Consider the following 20,679-nt stretch of genomic DNA (forward strand, 5'->3'; position numbering starts at 1 on the left):
GAGGGCTCACCCTCAGATCTATCATATACAGCATTACTGGTGCAAATTATCTACAGAGGATGAAATGTTATTTCCTTTCAGCATCTTAAAAAAGTTTGAGTCTCTCTACCAACTACAGGATAAAGTCTTGTCTCCCAGACTGATGGATTAGACACTTTAATCTGTTACCTATACAACTTCAGACTCATCTTGCACCACTCCTTTTTGTGATCTCAATGTTCTACCTTAGTAAAATACTAATATATCCAAACTCATATTATTTTAAACTTTAATCTTTGTCTCTGGTATTCCTCTGATTGAAATTCTCTTCCTTTTCCTACTCTTCCTCCTCCTCTTTTTTCTGGCTTAAAAAAAAATATGATGAAGTGATCATTCATACAATAGCTCAGACATTAACTCTTCCCAGATGCTTTCCCTCTTAGTAACTTCCCCTATCCCCAAAATATGGTGGTGTTAAGTACTTCTGTTTATTATTGTACTTATGATCGCACAGAGATGTGTGTGTGTGTGTGTGTGTGTGTGTGTGTGTGTGTGTGTCTTTTTTCCTTTACGAGAATATAAATCGTGAGTTTAGTTTTAATTCATCTTTATATCCCAGTCACCTAGGGTAGCCCTTGGTATGCAGTCAGTTCTCATAAGTATTCATTTAACTAACCCTCACTGAACGCATACACTTTTCTCCTAGGACTTGTCACACTATGTACAGTTACTGTTGGTTTGTTTATTTGTGTTTCCTCTTAGCTAAGCTCCTGGCTTTAGGCATTGTCTGTGCTTGTATGTGTCTGTGTACTTGTCTGTGTTTTTCTCAGTAGGTGTTAAATAAATCACATAATGAACTAATGAAAGCTGAATATAAAAATTTGTTATCCTTATTTCTTGCTTTGCTTCAGTATCTCTGTGCTCCTAATCTCCTGGCTATATGTTTAATTCTAATGTCATTTGTGATATCTTATTTTGCTCCAAAGCAATATTAATGGTTATTTACCCTTTTTGTCTTTTTTTTCTCATTGTCTTCCATTTCATTAAACCAGATGTCACTTTAATGAAGATCCATGCTGTTACATACTTTTTAATTAGCAAAAAACTATTTATTAAATCACTTGTATATGTTGCTCAACATATATAAGTACAATATATATATTTTTCTCAATTTATTTAAGCTTAATCTTGATAACAACCTTAATGGTAGGTATTATTAAGCAAATTTTACATATAAGTAAATAGTGTATGAAAGCACCACCCCCCAATTACATTAAGGACAACAGGATTTGAATGTAGGTCTGTCTGAATCCAAAATTTGTGTTCTTTCTCAGAAATACTGCCTCTTTACCTTCATTGGTAAGTCTTGATTCCTGTATCTGGGATGTTACAGCAGACTATGGACATTACATTTACAACTTAGAAAATATGTAAAAAGTTTATTACTTTATTTAATTCTCCATCTGTATTTGGGTATACCCACTGCTTTCTCCAAAGAGCTCTGTTCTTAGTCTTTTATTTTTTCCTTTTTTATTCTTCCATTACCCAAATCACTTTTCCCTTAATCCCAGCTTCTTTTTTCCTTAAGTCTAAAAATTATAATAAAAACTTTTAAAGCAAATCACTGACACTCATACATCTTTTGAATATCGTCATCAAAAATTTCCAAATTTGGACTGATACATATATTCTAAGATTCCTTTAGAATACCATCTCACTATTTGATGTCATTTCCAACTGTTACACTATTTGAATAAGTTACATAATTAATTCAATATATGATCTATTGCTTGTATATGGTTCATTTTAAAAATGGCAACACTGAAAGGTAGATGCCATATTTGTTAACAGACTTTGTTCATGACTCTGTGCATACAAATATTTGCAAGAGCTTTTGGTGATAATGATGCATAATTGTTTACCTTGTAGTACAGTGTGTAATTAGTAATTTTGTCTTTCAAATGAGCCAGCATCCTTTAGAAATGTAAAAAACCTTTTACATATGGGACATTTGACTTGAGCAAACAACTTCACTTGATTACTTATTCATGTGATAGGCAGGCTTCAGCAACGTAAATCAAAGAAAATGAACTTGTTTAAGATGATTCGAAATTGATTAATTTGTATTTAGTTTGCTTGAAGTTAACTGTGTGGTATGAATTTCTGTATAGCTATTTTCTTACATCCAAGCTCTGTAAAATATTCAGAATATCTACTCCTAATGCTCTACTGTTCCTCAAGCAAGACAGTGCCATTGTAACTGCACTGATCCAAAGATGGGGTTGATAATCGAGGGAAATGAGCAAAAAAGCTATTGAACACCATAAAGATTTACTGGTATATTTTATAGAATGTGTTTATCAAGAGTTAACAGGGTAGTGATTTATTTGTGGAGATAGCAATTAGAATATTATTGAAGTTGTTAAATAGCCTGGAATACTTAGAATGAATCCACAGGGTACTGTGTCTTTCATACTCGCTTAGCTATATCTTACCAGCCTATTAATTTGAGTTACTTTGCAGGAGTATAGAATATGATTTTTTTCAGCATTTAACAGCATGCTTTCCAATGAATATTCTTAAACTATTTTGCTTTTACTTTTTCAGCTATTGAAAGACAAAAAGCTGTATGCACCATTCAAAATTAATTACCAATGTTTTAGCCTACTTTAGACCTATTTGTAAGAAATTAAAATTTCACAAATAAATTACTCTTCCCATGTCTGTTCTCTCTCTCTCTCTCTCTCTCTCTTCAGAGGCAATCAAAACCCGAATTTGTCTGTGTTCAGTATGTGTAAGAACTTGGATTCTCAATTTTTAGACCTCCGTATTCCCAACAGTCTTTTCTTCCATATCATATCAACCACCTTCTCTTACAATTTTACCCCTACATCTTCTCATTTCCAATAACAGAGTCACCTCCTGGTTTCAGTTTTAAGAATCTACTCTCTCACAGCTGACACCTCTCTTTCCAGCTTACTTATTCTACGAGTACCCTCACTCCATTATTTGACACTTTAAGATGATCAGTCTGTTATCCCTACTAGATGTGTATATCCTACCTTCTTGTCCTTCCTTCTCTTCTCACAGAACCTAGTTATATCTGACTAAAAATAACCCTTCATTTAAATCACCTTCAAGTTTTATTTCTGTGACTTGAAAAGCCCTATCATTGAACTGAAGCAGGATCCAAACAGCTGCATGTGGCTACAGTAAGACACAGCTGAGATTAATTAATCTCACCATGGGTGGATCCTGTTTTGGTGGGCCCTAAATGTTATAGAATGTGAGATCTCTTTATGAAAAAAAATACAAGCTTATGAATACAGAATTCCCACAACCAATTCAATGCCACTTGACAAAGGGTAAATTATATTAGAAAAAGAAAATAATAAATTTTGGTTAGAATATATTATTTTCACAAACTTTATTCAAAAATGTACAACCATGTGAAATGCCGTTACACACTCAAAGGACTTCACAAGGGGTTGGGGTCAGTTAGAGGCCCTCATGTTTAAGCTTCATTAGCAGTGCAATAAATTTGCTGCCGAGTAGAACTTAAAGTATGTGACTATGAATCTCAAGTGACATTCAGCACTACCAAAAAATTTTTAGAGTGTCCAGCTTTCCTGACCCCTATTTCACATCTTCTCACGCTCTTCACTCCTAATACCCACATCACCCTCATTTTATTTATTTGTTTATTTATTCATTCATCCTTTCAAGTTTTTATTTAAATTCTAGTTAGTTAACATACAGTGTAATATTGGTTTCAGGAGTAGAATCTAATGATTCATCACTAACTACAACACCCAGAGTTTATCAGCAGTGCCCTCCTTATTCTCATTTTAACACTAATAATCTTTTCAAAACTTAATAGAGAATACAGATGCAGTCAAATGAGAATTAACCTCTTTTTCTTGCCAGCCTATTTGCATCTGTCTTTACATACTCTATATTCTCCTGTATTAAATCTAATAAGAAGCAGCTCTTAGAGTGGAGTTCCCATCACCCACACACTTTCCAGGAGGATGCCATTTGCTTTTACACACTCGGGCTTTGTAGCTACAGTTATTTCCTCTTTCCTGTGAACTATTATTACTTCTCTCTATTAGCATACGAACATTACATAATATTGCTCATCTTAGGAAAGAAGCAAACTCAAGATAAAATAGAGCTCTAAATCCCAGCTCTACCCTTCTGTTCTTTATAGCAAATCTTAATTAAAGTGAACATTCCTGTTCCCATAAACTCACATTCTGTTTTCTATTCAATCCATTCAAATAAGAAATTTCTCAAAGTACCCCATTCTAGATCTAAAGTCATATTTTAAAGTTAATTTAAAGGTACTTTCATGTTTTATTTAGTTTTTTAAAAATTATATGTACTTAAAGTTTACCTCATGATGATTTGATATACATAGTGAAATGATTACTAGAGTCAAGCTAATTAGCACACCATCTTCTCACATAGTTAACGTGTGTGTTTGTGTGTGTGTGTGTGTGTGTAATGAGAGCACCTGAAATCTGCTCTTTTATCAAACTCCAAGTGTTTGATACCATAATTTACGTAGTCATCATCTCATACATTAGACCTCTAAATTTATCAACCATTTATTGAGTTTTGCTTGATAATAATATCTGATGGCATTTGGGTATCATTTCATGTAGGTAATCTGTTTTTTCTCTTGGAAAACTTATGAATTTTCTCTTCCCATTTCAGAGTGCTGAAACTTTACAATTCCATGTCTGGGGGAGTGTGTACTTCTCTGCGTTTAATGTATCTAGTTTAACATTATGTAAGACTTTTCATTTTAGTGACCCATGTTGACTTTTAGTACTGGAAATTTTTCAGATAAAATTTTGTTATATATACTTCCTTTCTATTTTTTTGTTTATTTATTTTTGAGAGAGCGTGCATGAATAGGGTAGAGGAAGAGAGAGAGAGGGAAAGAGGATTTGAAGCGGGCTGTGCACTGACAGCAGAGAGCCTGATGCGGGGCTCAAACTCACAAACTGTGGGATCATGACCCAAGCTGAAGTCAGACGCTCAACTGACCCAGCCACCCAGGCTCCCCTTCCTCTCTATTTTTAAAAAAATTTTTCAGCTTTATTGAAACATGTTTGACATAATTCTATATATTTGAGGTGTAAAATGTGATGATTTGATACACATGTACTTTGTGATATAATTACCACCCATCAATCATTTTCTGTCATTACTGTGTTATTCTCTTGTGGTGAATATGATTAAGGTCTATACACTTAGCACATTTCAAGTAAGCAACACAATATTATTAACTGTAGTTGCCATATTATACAGTAGGTCCTCAGAGATTATTTATCTTACAACTGAAGGCTTACACCTTGACCACTGTCCTTCCCATTTCCATCACCACTCAGCCCTTGTTAAACATCATTCCACTGTTTTTTATGAATTCATTTTTGTTGTTAATTATTTCACATTCCACATGTAAGTGATATTACATAGCATTTATCTTCCTCTGTCTGGCTTATATCACTGGACATAACTGTCCTGTAAGTCCATCCATCTTGTTGCAAATGACGGGATTCATTCATTGTTCCTTGTAACTGAATACTATCCCGTATATATGTGGAATTTTCTTTATTTATCCATTGATAGTTTGTTTCCATATACTGGCTATTATGAATCATGCTGCAATGAACATAGGAGTACAGATATCTCTTCAAGAAATTGATTTTGTGATTTTGTTTCTTCAGCTATATATGTAGAAGTGAATGTTGGATCATAAGGCAATTTTGTTTTCAATTTTTTGAAGAACCCCTAGACTGTGACCCATAATGGGTATACCATTTTACATTCCCACCAACAGTATACAAGAGTTCCCTTTCTCCACATCCTTGGAGCATTTTCTGTCTTTTTGATAAAAGCCATCCTAACTGATGGGAGGTGGTATCTCATTACGTTTTTGAATTGCATTTCCTTGGAGATAGTGATGTTGAGCATCTTTTTCACGTAGTTGCCATTTTTATGTCTTTGGGAAAAATGTCTATTCAGGTCCTTTGCCCATTCTTTAGTTGAGTATTTTCGATTTTACCTACTGAGCTATATAATTTCCTTATATATTTGGGATATTAATGTCTTACCACATATGGTTTGAAATATATTTTCTTTCATTAAGTAGGTTGCCTTTTCAATTTGTTGATTTTTTTTTCTGTGCAGTAGGTTTTTTGTTTTTTTTTTTTAATTTTTTTTCAACGTTTTTTATTTATTTTTGGGACAGAGAGAGACAGAGCATGAACGGGGGAGGGGCAGAGAGAGAGGGAGACACAGAATCGGAAACAGGCTCCAGGCTGTGAGCCATCAGCCCAGAGCCCGACGCGGGGCTCGAACTCACGGACCGCGAGATCGTGACCTGGCTGAAGTCGGACGCTTAACCGACTGCGCCACCCAGGCGCCCCGTGCAGTAGGTTTTTAATTCGATGTTATCCCACTTATTGATTTTTTAGGTTGTTTTGTGTGCTTTTGGTGTCAAAGGCAAAAAATAATTGCCAAGACAAATGTCAAGGAGACTTTTCACTGTGTTTCTTCTGGGAGTTTTATAGTTTTAGCTTTTGCATTTAATTCCTTAATCCTTTTCAATTTAATTTTTGTCAGCGGTGTAAGATAAGGGTCCAGTTTCATTCTTTTGCATGTAGCTATCCAGTTTTCCCAACACCATTTACTGAAGAGATGATTCTTTCTCCATTGTGTGTTGTTGGCATCCTTGTCAAAGTTTTTTTTTTTTTTTTTCCCCCTGGGTTCTTCATTGTGTTCTACTGGTTTGTGTGTCTGTTTGTCATGCCAGTACCATAGTGCTTTGATTACTATAGTTTGTAATACTATTTGAAATAAGGAAGGGTGATACCTCCAGCTTTGTTCTTCTTTTCTCAAGATTGCTTTGGATTTTTGGGGTATTTTGTGGCTCTATACAAATATTAGGATTTTTTTTTCTGTCTCTGTGAAAAATGCCTCTGGAATTTTCATAGAGATTGCATTGAATCTCTAGATTGCTTTGGGCAGCATAGACATTTTAACATTATTAATTATACCAATCCATGAACACAGGATATCCTTCCATAGCTTTGTCTTCCTGTATCTCTTTCATCAATGTTTTATGTTTAGTGTCAGTGTATAGATCTTTCTTTCACATCCTTGATTAAATTTATTTCTACATATTTTATTTTTGATGCTATTGTAAATGAGATTGTTTTAATTTTTTCATATAGTTCATTGTTAGTATATAGAAAGGCAGATTTTTGTATATTGATTTTGTTTTCTGCAGCTTTACTGAATTTATGTATTAGTTCTAATAGTTTTTTTTTTTTTTGATGGAGGTTTTAAGGTTCTTTTTTTTTTTTTAATTTTAACGTTCATTTATTTTTGAGACAGAGAGAGACAGACAGAGCATGAATGGGGGAGGGGCAGAGAGCGGGAGACACAGAATCTGAAACAGGCTCCAGGCTCTGAGCTGTCAGCACAGAGCCCGACGCGGAGCTTGAACTCACGGACCGCGAGATCATGACCTGAGCGGAAGTCGGACGCTCAACCAACTGAGCCACCCAGGCGCCCCTAAGGTTCTTTCTATATAAGATCATGTCATCTGCAATCAGAAAATTTTACCTATTCCTTTCTGATTTGGATACCTTTTACTTCTTTTTCTTGCCTAAATACTCTGAGACTTCTAGTACTATGTTGAATAGATATGGTTAAGAGTGGGCACCTTTGGCTTGGCTTTTTCCTCATGTTAGAAGAAAAATCTTCAGCTTTTTAATTTTTTTTTCTTTTTTTCAACGTTTTTTATTTATTTTTGGGACAGAGAGAGACAGAGTATGAACAGGGGAGGGGCAGAGAGAGAGGGAGACACAGAATCGGAAACAGGCTCCAGGCTCCGAGCCATCAGCCCAGAGCCTGACGCGGGGCTCGAACTCACAGACCGCGAGATCGTGACCTGGCTGAAGTCGGACGCTTAACCGACTGCGCCACCCAGGCGCCCCTCTTCAGCTTTTTATAGAGTATGATGTTAACTGTGGACTTGTTATTCATACATGGCCTTTATTATGTTAAAGTACACTCTCTCTATATACAATTTTTGAGAGTTTTTATCATGAATTGATGTTGAATTTTGTCAAATACTTTATCTGCATCTATTGAGATTATCACATTTTTATCCTTGATTCTACTAAAGTGGTGTATCACATCTATTGATTTATGTATTTGAACCTAATTTGTTGTTGAATTCAGATTGGTAGGATTTTGTTGAAGATCTATATTTTGTTGCATCTATATTGATCAGGGATATTGGTCTATAATTTTCTTTTCTTGTAATGTCTTCATCTGGCTTTGGTTTCAAGGTAATACTGGCCTCTTAAAATGAGTTTGGAAGCTTTCCGTCCTCTTCAGTTTTTTAGAAGAGTTTGAGAACAATTAGCATTAATTATTCTTTAAATGTTTGGTAGAATTCATCAATAAAGCTATCAGGTTGAGTGTTTTTTTTTAATTAGGAGTTTTTGATTACTGGTTCAGTTTTCCTATTCATTATTGGCCTGTTCAGATTGTCTAATTTTTCATGATTCAGTCTTGGTAGATTGTGTGTTTCTAGGAATGTATTTCTTCTAGGGTATCCAATTTGTTGGCATATAATTATTCCTAGTAGTTTGTATTTCTAAGTTGTCAGTTGTAATGTGGCCCTTTTTATTTCTGATTTTATTTATGTGAGTTTTCTCTTTCTTTTTTTCATGTAAAGTTTTGTCAGCTTTGTTTACATATGTTTTAAAAACCATGCTTTTTTGTTGTTGATCTCTTCTATAGTTTTTGGTTTAATGCAATTGTTTCAGTTCTGATTGTTGTTATTGCTTCTCTTCTCCTAACTTTGGGCTTAGTTTGTTCTTATTTTTCTAGGTCTTTGAGATGTAAAGTTATGTGGTTTGAAATCTTTCCTTTTTCTTAATGGAGGCATTTGTTATTATCAACTTCCCTTTTAGAACTGCTTTTTGTATGTTGTGTTTCTATTTTCATTTATTTCATTTTTTAAAAAAATTTCTTCTTTTCCTACTGGTTGAGTTCTCAGTCTCTTGTCTTTTCTTCCTAATCGTAGTTCGTACCTTTCTATAAACCTATAGACTTCAATAGTAAGTTGGTGCTTTCACAAACAAGTACAACTCAAAAACCCCTGCTGTGATGCAGTGGACCTTGCCCAGGTAGCACATCTGGTGGAATACCTTTGGCTAGTTTCTTGGTTACCTCATTTGTGTATGTATGCTTTTTACATTGTATGCCTCAGTGTGTGTATCTGAAAAAGTTGGTATCCAATCTTAAAATGATATTAATGTCTTCACTCTTTTCTTCTATTGACTCTTTTCCTTAGCTGGGGGTTTTCTTTTTGAATGCTTTTAGTTTTTGGTTTTCTTTTGTTTCTCTTTTTCATGGACTGGATTTTTCTCATACTTGATTATTATTAATAATAATTTATATAATATTAGAAAGAATGGATTGTTTTAGAAGGAAAGGATGAATGTTCTGAAAACTGAGCATTTGAGGTACCTGCCTATCTTATTGATACACTTATCCTTCTGAGATTGAGCACAACCTGACAATTAAGAGCAGCCAACAGGAAAAGCAGGAAAATCAATGGAATTTTGGGTCATATTTTTTATATTCAAGATTTAGTTAAGTATCTGGTTATTTTATACTTTAGGCAACATAAAATAGGACTTTGTTCCTTTTTTACTACTATTAAATATATTTGCCTCAATATATACCTTCTTGGAATAATCTTGTCAATCCTTTTGCTTTGTTTTTTATAGTATAAGAAAAAAATCAGAGTTTGAGTCTGAAATCCAATCTTTGATGAAACTAAGGGGAAAAAATGATGAATTTATTAAGCAACTCTACAGGCAAGCTTATCACCTTGGTGCTATTTTCCACCTAACCAAATTTAAAACAGAGGAATTAGAGGACAAAATAGCAGAAGTGAGAAGAAAATTCAAGGTTTGTATCTTTGTGTTCTTCTAAGTTGTAAAAACAAAGAGGGGGGTGATTAACCTGAATTTTATTGATTTATTGATGATAATTTGATTTTAACTTAAACTATACTAGTCTTTTAAAACAAATTCCTCCTTCTGGTAAATCTGAATAAAATCATTTGTCTTCAGAGGCCCAGAATATATAGAAGAGGAATGAGGCTCAGTGTAGCTAACCAACACTTACATCTGCTTTTTGCTCTTACTGACTTTAAACTACCTTGGTCACCAGAATAGTGGTGCTTGGTTTAAACTCATCCTGTATATATACTGTATAAGAGTTCTTGCCTATGGTTGGAAGAAGGGATGCTGGGAAGTGCCCTTGCACCCTGCGTAATATAAGAAAAGGGAGGCCTGCAAGTTACTGAATTCCTGAGTACCACATAATTAGTAGACCACAGTGCTGTGGAAAGAACTGCTCATAGGCCTCAAACCTATTCCTAAGTGAGAAATATGATAAATAGCTACTCCATGCCATTTGGCATAGACACTGGCAAAGGCTACTCCATTTTGCCACATGTAAGGGGCCACTTTATGTTTGTTTGTTTACTTACTTATTTATTTTTAATTTAATTTGTTATCCAGTTGGCTAACATACAGTGTATACCCTGTGCTCTTGGTTTGGGAGCTAGATTCCCGTGATTCATCGCTTACATACAACACCTAGTGCTCATCCCACCAAGTGCCCTTCACCAATTTTCCCCTCTCTGACCCCCACCTTCAACCCTCAGTTTGGTCTTTGTATTTAAGAGTCTCTTATGGGGGCACCTGGGTGGCTCAGTCAGTTGAGCATACGACTTCAGCTCAGGTCATGATCTCACAGTTTGTGGGTTTGAGCCCCGTGTTGAGCTCTGTGCTGACAGCTCGGAGCCTGGAGCCTGCTTTGGATTCTGTGTCTCCCTCTCTCTCTGCCCCCCCCCCCCACTCACGCTCTGTCTCTCTCTGTCTCAAAAATAAATAAAAACATTAAAAAAAAATTAAAAAAAAAAAGGAATCCTGCCACTTGCAGCAACATGGATGGAACTGGAGGGTATTATGCTAAGTGAAATATGTTTGTTTGTTTGTTTATTTTTATTAACTTGTTTTATTTTTTATTTTTAAAATTTACATCCAAATTAGCATATACAGCAACAATGATTTCAGGAGTAGATACTTAGTGCCGCTTACCCGTTTAGTCCATCCCCCTCCTACAACCCCTCCCATAACTCTCAGTTTGTTCTCCATATTTATGAGTCTCTTCTGTTTTGTGCCCCTCCCTGTTTTTATATTATTTTTGCTTCCCTTCCCTTGTGTTCACCTGTTTGGTCTCTTAAAGTCCTCATATGAGTGAGGTATGTGATTTTTGTCTTTTTCTGACTGACTAATTTCACTTAGCATAATACCCTCCAGTTCTATCCATGTAGTTGCAAATGGCAAGATTTCATTCTTTTTGATTGCCCAGTAATACTCCATTATATATATATATATATATATATATATATATATATATATATATATCACATCTTCTTTATCCATTCATCCATTGATGGACATTTGGGCTCTTTCCATACTTTGGCTATTGTTGATAGTGCTGCCATAAATATGGGGGTGCATGTGTCCCTTCGAAACAGCACACCTGTATCCCTTGGATAAATGCCTAGTAGTGCAATTGCTGGGTCACAGGGTAGTTCTGTTTTTAGTTTTTTTTTTTAATTTTTTTTTTTTCAACGTTTATTTATTTTTGGGACAGAGAGAGACAGAGCATGAACGGGGGAGGGGCAGAGAGAGAGGAGACACAGAATCGGAAACAGGCTCCAGGCTATGAGCCGTCAGCACAGAGCCCGACGCGGGGCTCGAACTCACGGACCGCGAGATCGTGACCTGGCTGAAGTCGGACGCTTAACCGACTGCGCCACCCAGGCGCCCCTGTTTTTAGTTTTTTGAGGAACCTCCATACTGTTTTCCAGAGTAGCTGCACCAGCTTGCATTCCCACCAACAGTGCAAAAGAGATCCTTGTTCTCTGCATCCTCGCCAACATCTGTTGTTCCCTGAGTTGTTAATGTTAGCCATTCTGACAGGTGCAAGGTGGTATCTCATTGTGGTTTTGATTTGTATTTCCCTGATGATGAGTGATGTTGAGCGTTTTTCATGTGTTGGTTGGCCATCTGGATGTCTTCTTTGGAGAAGTGTCTATTCATGTCTTTTGCCCATTTCTTCACTGGATTATTTGTTTTTGGGGTGTTGAGTTTGATAAGTTCTTTATAGACTTGGGATACTAACCCTTTATCTGATATGTCATTTGTAAGTATCTTCTCCCATTCCATCGGTTGCCTTTTATTTCTTTGTGTTGTCTGATGGCTGAGGCTAAGACTTCCAATACTATGCTGAATAACAGTGGCGAGAGTGAACATCCCTGTCTTGTTCCAGACCTCAGGGGGAAAACTCTCAGTTTTGCCCCATGGAGGATGATATCAGCATGGGATCTTTGATATATGGCTTTTATGATCTCCAGGTATGATCCTTCTATCCCAACTTTCTTGAGGGTTTTTATCAAGAAAGGATGCTGTATTTTGTCAAATGCTTTCTCTGCATCTATTGAGAGGAGCTTATGGTTCTTGTCCTTTCTTTTACTGATGTGATGAATCACATTGATTGTTTTGCAGATATTGAACCAGCCCTGCATCCCAGGTAGAAGTCCCACTTGGTCGTGGTGAATAATTTTGTTAATGTATTGTTGGATCCAGTTGGCTAATATCTTGTTGAGGATTTTTGCATCCACAGTCATCAGGGAAATTGGTCTATAGTTCTCATTTTCAGCGGGGTCTCTGGTTTTGGAATCAAGGTAATGCTGGCTTCACAGAAAGAGTTTGGAAGGTTTCCTTCCATTTCTATCTTTTGGAACAGCTTCAAGAGAATAGGTGTTAACTCTTCCTTAAACGTTTGGTAGAATTTCCCTGGAAAGCCATCTGGCCATGGACTCTTGTTTTTTGGCAGATTTTTTTATTACAATTTCGGTTTCTTTACTGGTCATGGGTCTCTTCAAATTTTCTATTTCTTCCTGTTTCAGTTTTGGTAGTGTATTTGTTTCTAGGAATTTGTCCATTTTTTCCAGATTGCCCATTTCATTGGCGTATAATTTCTCATAGTATTCTCTTATTATTGTTTTTATCTCTGCTGTGTTGGTGGTGATCTCTCCCCTCTCCTTCTTGATTTTACTTATTTGGGTCCCTTCCTTTTTCTTTTTGATCAAACTGGCCAGTGGCTTATCAATTTTGTAATTCTTTCAAGGAACCAGCTTCTGGTTTCACTGGTCTACTGTTTTTTTGGTTTCAATAGCACTAATTTCTGCTCTATTCTTCGTTATTTCCTGTCTTTTGCTAGTTTTGGGTTTTTTTTTTTAATTTTTAAAATATTTTTATTTATTTTTGAGACAGGGAGAGACAGAGAATGAACAGGGGAGGGTCAGAGAGAGAGAGACACACAGAATCTGAAACAGGCTCCAGACTTTGAGCTGTCAGCACAGAGCCCAACGCGGGGCTTGAACTCATGGACCGTGAGATCATGACCTGGGCCGAAGTCGGCTCCTTAACCGACTGAGCCACCCAGGCGCCCCTGCTAGTTTTGGGTTTTATTTGCTGTTCTTTTTCCAGGTCTTTAAGGTGTAAGATTAGGTTGTGTATCTGAGATCTTTCTTCCTTCTTTAGGAAGGCCTGGATTGCTAAATACATTCCTCTTATGACTGCCTTTGCTGTGTTCCAGAGGTTTTCGGTTGTGGTGCTATCATTCTCATTGACTTCCATAAACTTTTTAATTTCCTCTTTAACTTCTTGATTAGCCCAGTAATTCTTTAGTAGGATGTTCTTTAGTCTGCAAGTGTTTGTTACCTTTCCAAAATTTTTCTTGTGGTTGATTTTCAGTTTCATAGCTTTGTGGTCTGAAAATATGCACGGTTTGATCTCAGTCTTTTTGTACTTACTTAGGGCTGATTTGTGTCCCAGTATATGGTCTATTCTGGAGAATGTTCTATGTGCACTGGAGAAGAATGTATATTCTGCTGCTTTAGGATGAAATGTTCTGAATATATGTGTTAAGTCCATCTGGTCCAGTGTGTCATTCAAAGCCATTGTTTCCTTGTTGATTTTTTGATTAGATGATCTGTCCAGTGCTGTGAGTGTGGTGTTGAAGTCTCCTACTATTATGGTATTACTATCAATGAGTTTCTTTATGTTTGTGATTAATTGATTGATATATTTGGGTGCTCCCACCTTTGGCACATAAATGTTTACAATAGGTCTTCTTGGTGGATAGACCCTTCATTATGATATAATGCCCTTCTGCATCTCTTGATACAGTCTTTATTGTAAAGCCTACATTGTCTGATATGAGTATGGCTACTCTGGCTTTCTTTTGTTGACCATTAGTATAATAGATGGTTCTCCATCCCCTTATTTTCAATCTGAAGGTGTCTTTAGGTCTAAAGTGGGTTTTTGTAGACAGCATATAGATGGATCTTGTTTTCTTATCCATTCTGCTACCCTATGTCTTTTGATTGGAGCATTGAGTCCATTGACATTTAGAGTGAGTACTGAAAGGTATGAATTTATTGCCATTATCATGCTTGTAGAGTTGGAGTTTCTGGCGGTGTTCTCTGGTCCTTTCTAATCTTTGTTGCTTTTGGTATTTATTTATTTATTTATTTATTTATTTATTTATCTCTCTCTCTCTCTATATATATATTTATATATACATACACATACATACATATATACATATTCATCTTTTCTCCCCTCAGAGAGTCCCCCTTAAAATTTCTTGCAGGGCTGGTTTAGTGGTCACAAACTCCTTTAATTTTTGTTTGGGAAACTTTTTATCTCTCCTTCTATTTTGAATGACAGTCTTGCTGGATAGAGAATCCCTGGCTACTTATTTTTCTGATTTAGCACATTGAATATATCCTGCCACTCCTTTCTGGCCTGCCATATTTCTGTGGATAGGTCTGCTCCTACCCTGATCAGTCTTCCCTTGTAGGTTAGGGGCTTTTTTTCCCTTGCTGCTTTCATGATTCTCTCCTTGACTGAGTATTTTGTGAATTTGACTATGATATGCCTTGTTGATGGTCAGTTTTTATTGAATCTAATGGGGGTCCTGTGTGCTTCCTGGATTTTGATGTCTGTGTCTTTCCCCAGGTTAGGAAAGTTTTCCACTATGATTTACTCACATAACCCTTCTACCCCTATTTCTCTCTTTTCCTCTTCTGGGACCCCTGTGATTCTGATGTTGTTCCTTTTTAATGAGTCACTGATTTCTCTAATTCTTAAATTGTGCTCTTTTGTCTTAATCTCCCTCTTTTTTCTGCTTCATTATTCTCTATAAGTTTGTCCTCTATATTGCTGATTCTGTTCTGCCTCATCCATCCTTGCTGCTGCTCCATCCATCCATGATTGAAGCTCAGTTATAGCATTTTTAATTTCAATCTATTTTTTTCTGCTTTTATCTCTGCAGAAAGCGATTCTAATCTATTTTCAGCTCCAGCTAGTATTCTTATTATCGTGATTCCAAATTCTGGTTCAGACATCTTGCTTGTATCTGTGTTGGTTAAATCCCTGGCTGTTGTTTATTTGTGCTCTTTCTTTTGGGGTGAATTCCTTCATTTTGTCATTTTGAAGGGAGAAAAGAAATTAATGAGGTAGAAAAGTTAAGATCAAAAATAATTAAAATTAAAAAAATATTAAAATTAAAAAATTAAACACACACACACAAAATCTAATAAATGATGCTAGATCTTAGGTGTGTTTTGGTCTGGGTATTGAATGTGGTTTGAAAGATTAGAGAAAAAAACAGGGGAAAAAAGGAAATCGTTTGAGAATTTGAAAAAATGAATACACTGAAGTAGACTAAAATGAGATGGGAGCAAAATAGAATTTGAAAAAAATTTACACAAAAGTAAGGAATATAGGAGGAAAAATATTAAAGAAAATATTTTTAATAAAAATTAAAATAAAAATGAATTTTTTTCTCTTTATTCAAGAAAAAGAAACAAAAAAGAGAAAAAAGAAAAAAAGAAATCGTTTGAAAATTTGAAAAAGTGAATACACTGTAGTAGACTAAAATAAAATGATGGAAGTAAAACAGAATTTGAAAAAATTTACGTAAAAGCAAAAAGTATATTAAAAATTAAAGAAAAATATTTTTAATAGAAATAGAAGGGAAAAATGAAGTTTTTCACTTTCTTCATTCAAGTAAAGACAAGAAACAAAAAAGAAAAAAGAAAAAAAAAACAAGGAAATCATTTGAAAATTTGAAAAAGTGAGAATACACTGAAGTAGACTAAAATCGAATGATGGAAGTAAGATAGAATTTGAAAAAATTTACACAAAAGGAAAAAATATAGTAAAAAATTAAAGAAAAATATTTTTAATAAAAATTGAAAATAAAAAGGAATTTTTTCTCTTTCTGTATTCAAGAAAAAGAATAGTGTAAAGAGAGAAAAAAAGAAAAAAAAAAGAAAATTGAATAGATAGACCTGCTAATAGATTGAAATAGGGGTGAAATTACTTCATTTTCCCCTAGAAGTCAGATTATGTAGCACTTTATAGTGCATAAAGTAAGTAGGTGGTGAGCCTTGTGTTCTTGAAGAGTGAGGTTGGCCCAGTTGGGCAGGGCTCAGTGTAACGGCTCCGTTCTTCACTAGATGGCGCAGCTAGCCTACTGGGGTGGATTGTTGGGGCACTCGTAGGTGCGTATGCGTGGGAGCAGTGAAAATGGCGTCACCCAGCTACCCAGTCCCTAGTATGGGAACTCTGTTCTCTCCTATCAGCAGTCGTGCACCCGTCCTCTGTCTTCAGCTTTCGTCCACTCCCCGCTTCTTCACTGTTCGTGATCAAGCCCCAGGCAGTACCTCTCTCCCGAGTTTTGTCTCAGATGTGGCTGTTTTCCCCATCCCTTACTTCTGAAGGACTGCAGCTTTGACCCGTTCTGCCCCTCTGCGGGAGGGTCTCACTGAGCAGTGGCTGAATGCCAGCTGCACCCAGGAATGCCTGCTGGACCCTGCTGCTGCGAGTGCCCCAAGACTGGCCAGGTGCCAGCCCGCCCCAGAAAAAGTTCATGAGATAGTGTAGCAGCAGCTTTTCAGGGATTATGGAAAATCACAACACACATCTGGCACCAGGCTTCACACTTAATGACCTTGTTCCAGCACGAGCAAATGTGGCCATTTTCTGGGGTCTGCTGGGACCAGGTGGCTTCAACAGTCTCCACCAAATGTCCTTCCAGCATTGGAACCACTTTTCCCCATGTGGGCTGAGAACCTCCCAGACCCCACTCTGTTCCTGGGGATTCGCCCTTCCACCAGAGCACCACCAGGTATCGAGCTGCAGAGTTGCAGCCTTTGCGCTCCCCTTGTTTACAATCTTAATGGAATTTAAACCCTCTCCTTTCTCCTTTCTCCCTTTTTAGTTTAGTCCCTGCGGCTGTTTCCAATTTTCCACCTTCTCTCCAGCTGCTTTTGGGGAGGGGTACTTTTCCCGTATTCTCCCCTGCCCCAGTCTCCGTCCTCTCTCTACCTGCAAACGTGGTTCTCTGCCTGCTGCCGGCTCCTCTCTCCCCAAGTTCACCTCCCCATACCGCATACCTGCTGAATTGTGTGGTTCAGGTTGTGCAGATTGTTGTGCTAATCCTCCAATCAGTTTTCTAGGTGTGTAGGATGGTTTAGTGTTGGTCTGGCTGTATTTCATAGACGCAAGACACACAAAAAACTTCCATGCTGTTCCGCCATCGTGGCTCCTCCTCTATCTTTGAGAGTGAGAGGGAGAGACACATGCAGAGTGTGAGTGGGGGAGGGGCAGAGAGAGAGGAAGACACAGAATCAGAAGTAGGCTCCAGGCTCTGAGCTGTCAGCACAGAGCCTGATGTGGGGCTCAAACCCATGAACTGTGAGATTATCACCGCAGCTGAAGTTGGTCGCTTAACTGACTGAGCCACCCAGGTGCCCCTGTAAGGGACCACTTTAACAGGCTACTTTTGTCCATCGCACCTCACACACACACTTCTCCCATCTTTGGCATTTACTTATCAAAGACTTATTATCATATAGTTATCTGTAAAATATAGAATCTGTATTCTGTATTCAAGCCTTTCACTAGCACTTTATTCAGTGAAGACTTTCTCATGTGCTTTCTAAATTTAGGATACTTAGATTGTCTTCCAGTAAATGTTTCTTTACTGAGAAACTGAGATTTTGTTCCTCCATTGAATCCACCTGTTCAACAGAGTTGGTTTATTGTACGCATATCTCTTATCATGGGTTGTTCAGAGGGTTTTTTCATACCATATATGTGCCAAAGTTAATATGATAGAAATCACGTAGAGTAAAAATTAACCTCAAAGTTGTTTCAAAAATATAAATCATGTTATTTTCCATATAGTTTAGCATATATAACACTGTGGATGTCGTTTATAATTTTAAAACATTTTTCATTAATATGCATTTGTCTATGACCAATAATTAATTTTTTTCATTGAGGATATCAATGAATACATAAACCACTGATTTGGCTACTTAACAATGTGTTTTAATTTTTTCACTGGACAGGAAACCTTTGTTCACATATTATCTCAGAGCTGTTGCAACCTACCTTTAATAGTTCAGCTATATGGCTTCACTAGCCTGAGTCATTCAATTATTAAGAAGGATGTTACAATAAATTATTTTTTTCTAAGTTTTCCTGATGCCATAAAATGCAATTTATAGGTTAAATGCAAATTTGAGGTAACTCTTCTGTACTTGCTTTGCCAACCTAAGGCAAAGTGTAAGTGTCCCCCTTGTTTGATGCAAGTGAAATTGAAAGCATTGAGGCATTGTTAATCAAGTCCTTTCCCTACCCTATAGTAGCTGAGACACAACCAGAAAGAAGCAACAGAAAGATATTACTCAAGTTAGGAAATAATTCCACATTGCTAGACACTTCTGCTGATCTCTGAGCTGAATATATAGGGCACTAAATTTCTGTGATATACACATGTGTATCTGTGTCAGAATGGTAACGAATTAAAAATGAATTTCTAGATAGTCCTTAGATAAATCAGGTTGGGAATAATTCAAGTTTGTAGTTTCTGCCTTTGTAATGACCTCCACTGTCTTTCATTGACTAAGTAATAAATATCTATAAAGTTTTCTGAGTCTTGGCATTATGTTTTTCTTGCAGGTAACTTTATGTATTTGTTGATCTTGGCCTAACATTAGTCCTTAATTCAGGTCTTCTAGAAATTATAGCATTACCACCTCTGACCTAACTCTGAGAAATAACCTTTTGAAACCTTAGAGGTGGAATTTCTGAATTATGTTTCCTCAAATTGATGCACCTGTACAATTCCTAATAAGTTTTACACTAGAAACCACCCTGAACAATCAAGATATTTGTCAGGTTCTGAAGTTTTCCAGCTATTACAGATGATTGTCCCAATTTTTTCATACCTTCAATGCCAGTGACTGACCTATTCAGAAAAGACGTGATTAGCCAAGTCGCAGGATAAAATTATCCACAGTGATGGAAGATAAATCAATAAAAGGGTAATATGTATTCAATTATGGTATTGATGGAATGAACAGAAAATCATTCAGTGTTGTCTGAAGAATGTAATATATTGTAACAAGGAAAATCTCGAAAGCTTTTATCAGATATTAAGTACTTCTCAACATTTAAATAGAAGGATTTTGTGCAAGCTGCAGGAATGTAGAGGGTTTTTTGCTTGAACATACTGGAGTTTTGCTGGAAAAGTAGAATATCAGGATCCTCTGGTTCCAGGTAAAAATCCTAGTACTAGAACTAAGTGGAAACTTAGTAGAAAAGAAAAAAGGAAATAGAGTTTTCTGCAGATCTATTATAGGCTAGACTCTTTATACATGTTAATTCGTGGTCACAATACTGTGAAGTTGTTACTAGTATGTACATTTTGGGGTGAAGTGGTTTGCCCAAAGTAACATTGCTTTTAGGTAGCTGTGTAGAATTTGTACACAAGGTTTTCTGATGCTGGGTTTGGTATAAACTAGTCAGACACTAGGTAGGCATATACTCCAACCAAAGAAAATTCATTCAGGCTCAAAATTTCATAATGACAATATTAGGGATCACCTTTTAGCCTTTATATTTTAGAGAACCATTAGGGTCACAGCAAAATTGGGAGAAAGTACAGAGATTTCCCATATACCTCAAGCCCTTTCGGTGCTGTCCCTATACAGCCTTTCTCCCACTGATGGCAACCATGGTAACCACTGATCTTTTATTCCATAGTTTTGCCTTTTCCAAAATACCATATAGTTGGAATCCTACAGTACATATAGCCTTTTCATATTGGATTCTTTCACTTATTCATATGCATTCAAGGTTCCTTCATGTCTTTTCTTGGCTTGATAGCTCATTTCTTTTTAGCACTGAATAGTATTCTATATCTGGATATACCACAATTTATTTAAGCATTCACCTATTGAAGAGCATCTTGGTTGCTTCCAAGTCTTGGCAGTTATAAAGAAAGCTACTAGAAACATCCATGTGCAGGTTTTTATGTGGAAATAAGTTTTAAACTCCTTTGAGTATGAAATAAGGAACATAATTGCTGGATATTATAATTAGTATATATTTACTTTTTTGTGTGTTTTTAAAAAATGTTTATTTTGAGAGG

The 20,679-nt window shown here is 36.3% G+C and overlaps 1 protein-coding gene across 1 annotated transcript in view; it reads left to right on the forward strand.

Moving 5' to 3' along the window:
* CCDC178 (coiled-coil domain containing 178) overlaps positions 1–20,679 on the forward strand; it is a 368,290-nt gene that overhangs the window by 108,848 nt on the left and 238,763 nt on the right. The window contains exon 12 of the mRNA XM_030335810.1: positions 9,807–9,990. Within this exon, the coding sequence (XP_030191670.1) occupies positions 9,807–9,990 (184 nt within the window). The remainder of the gene's footprint in view (positions 1–9,806; positions 9,991–20,679) is intronic.

This window comes from Lynx canadensis, chromosome D3 (genome assembly GCF_007474595.2).
Source record: "Lynx canadensis isolate LIC74 chromosome D3, mLynCan4.pri.v2, whole genome shotgun sequence".
Classification (NCBI taxonomy): domain Eukaryota; kingdom Metazoa; phylum Chordata; class Mammalia; order Carnivora; family Felidae; genus Lynx; species Lynx canadensis.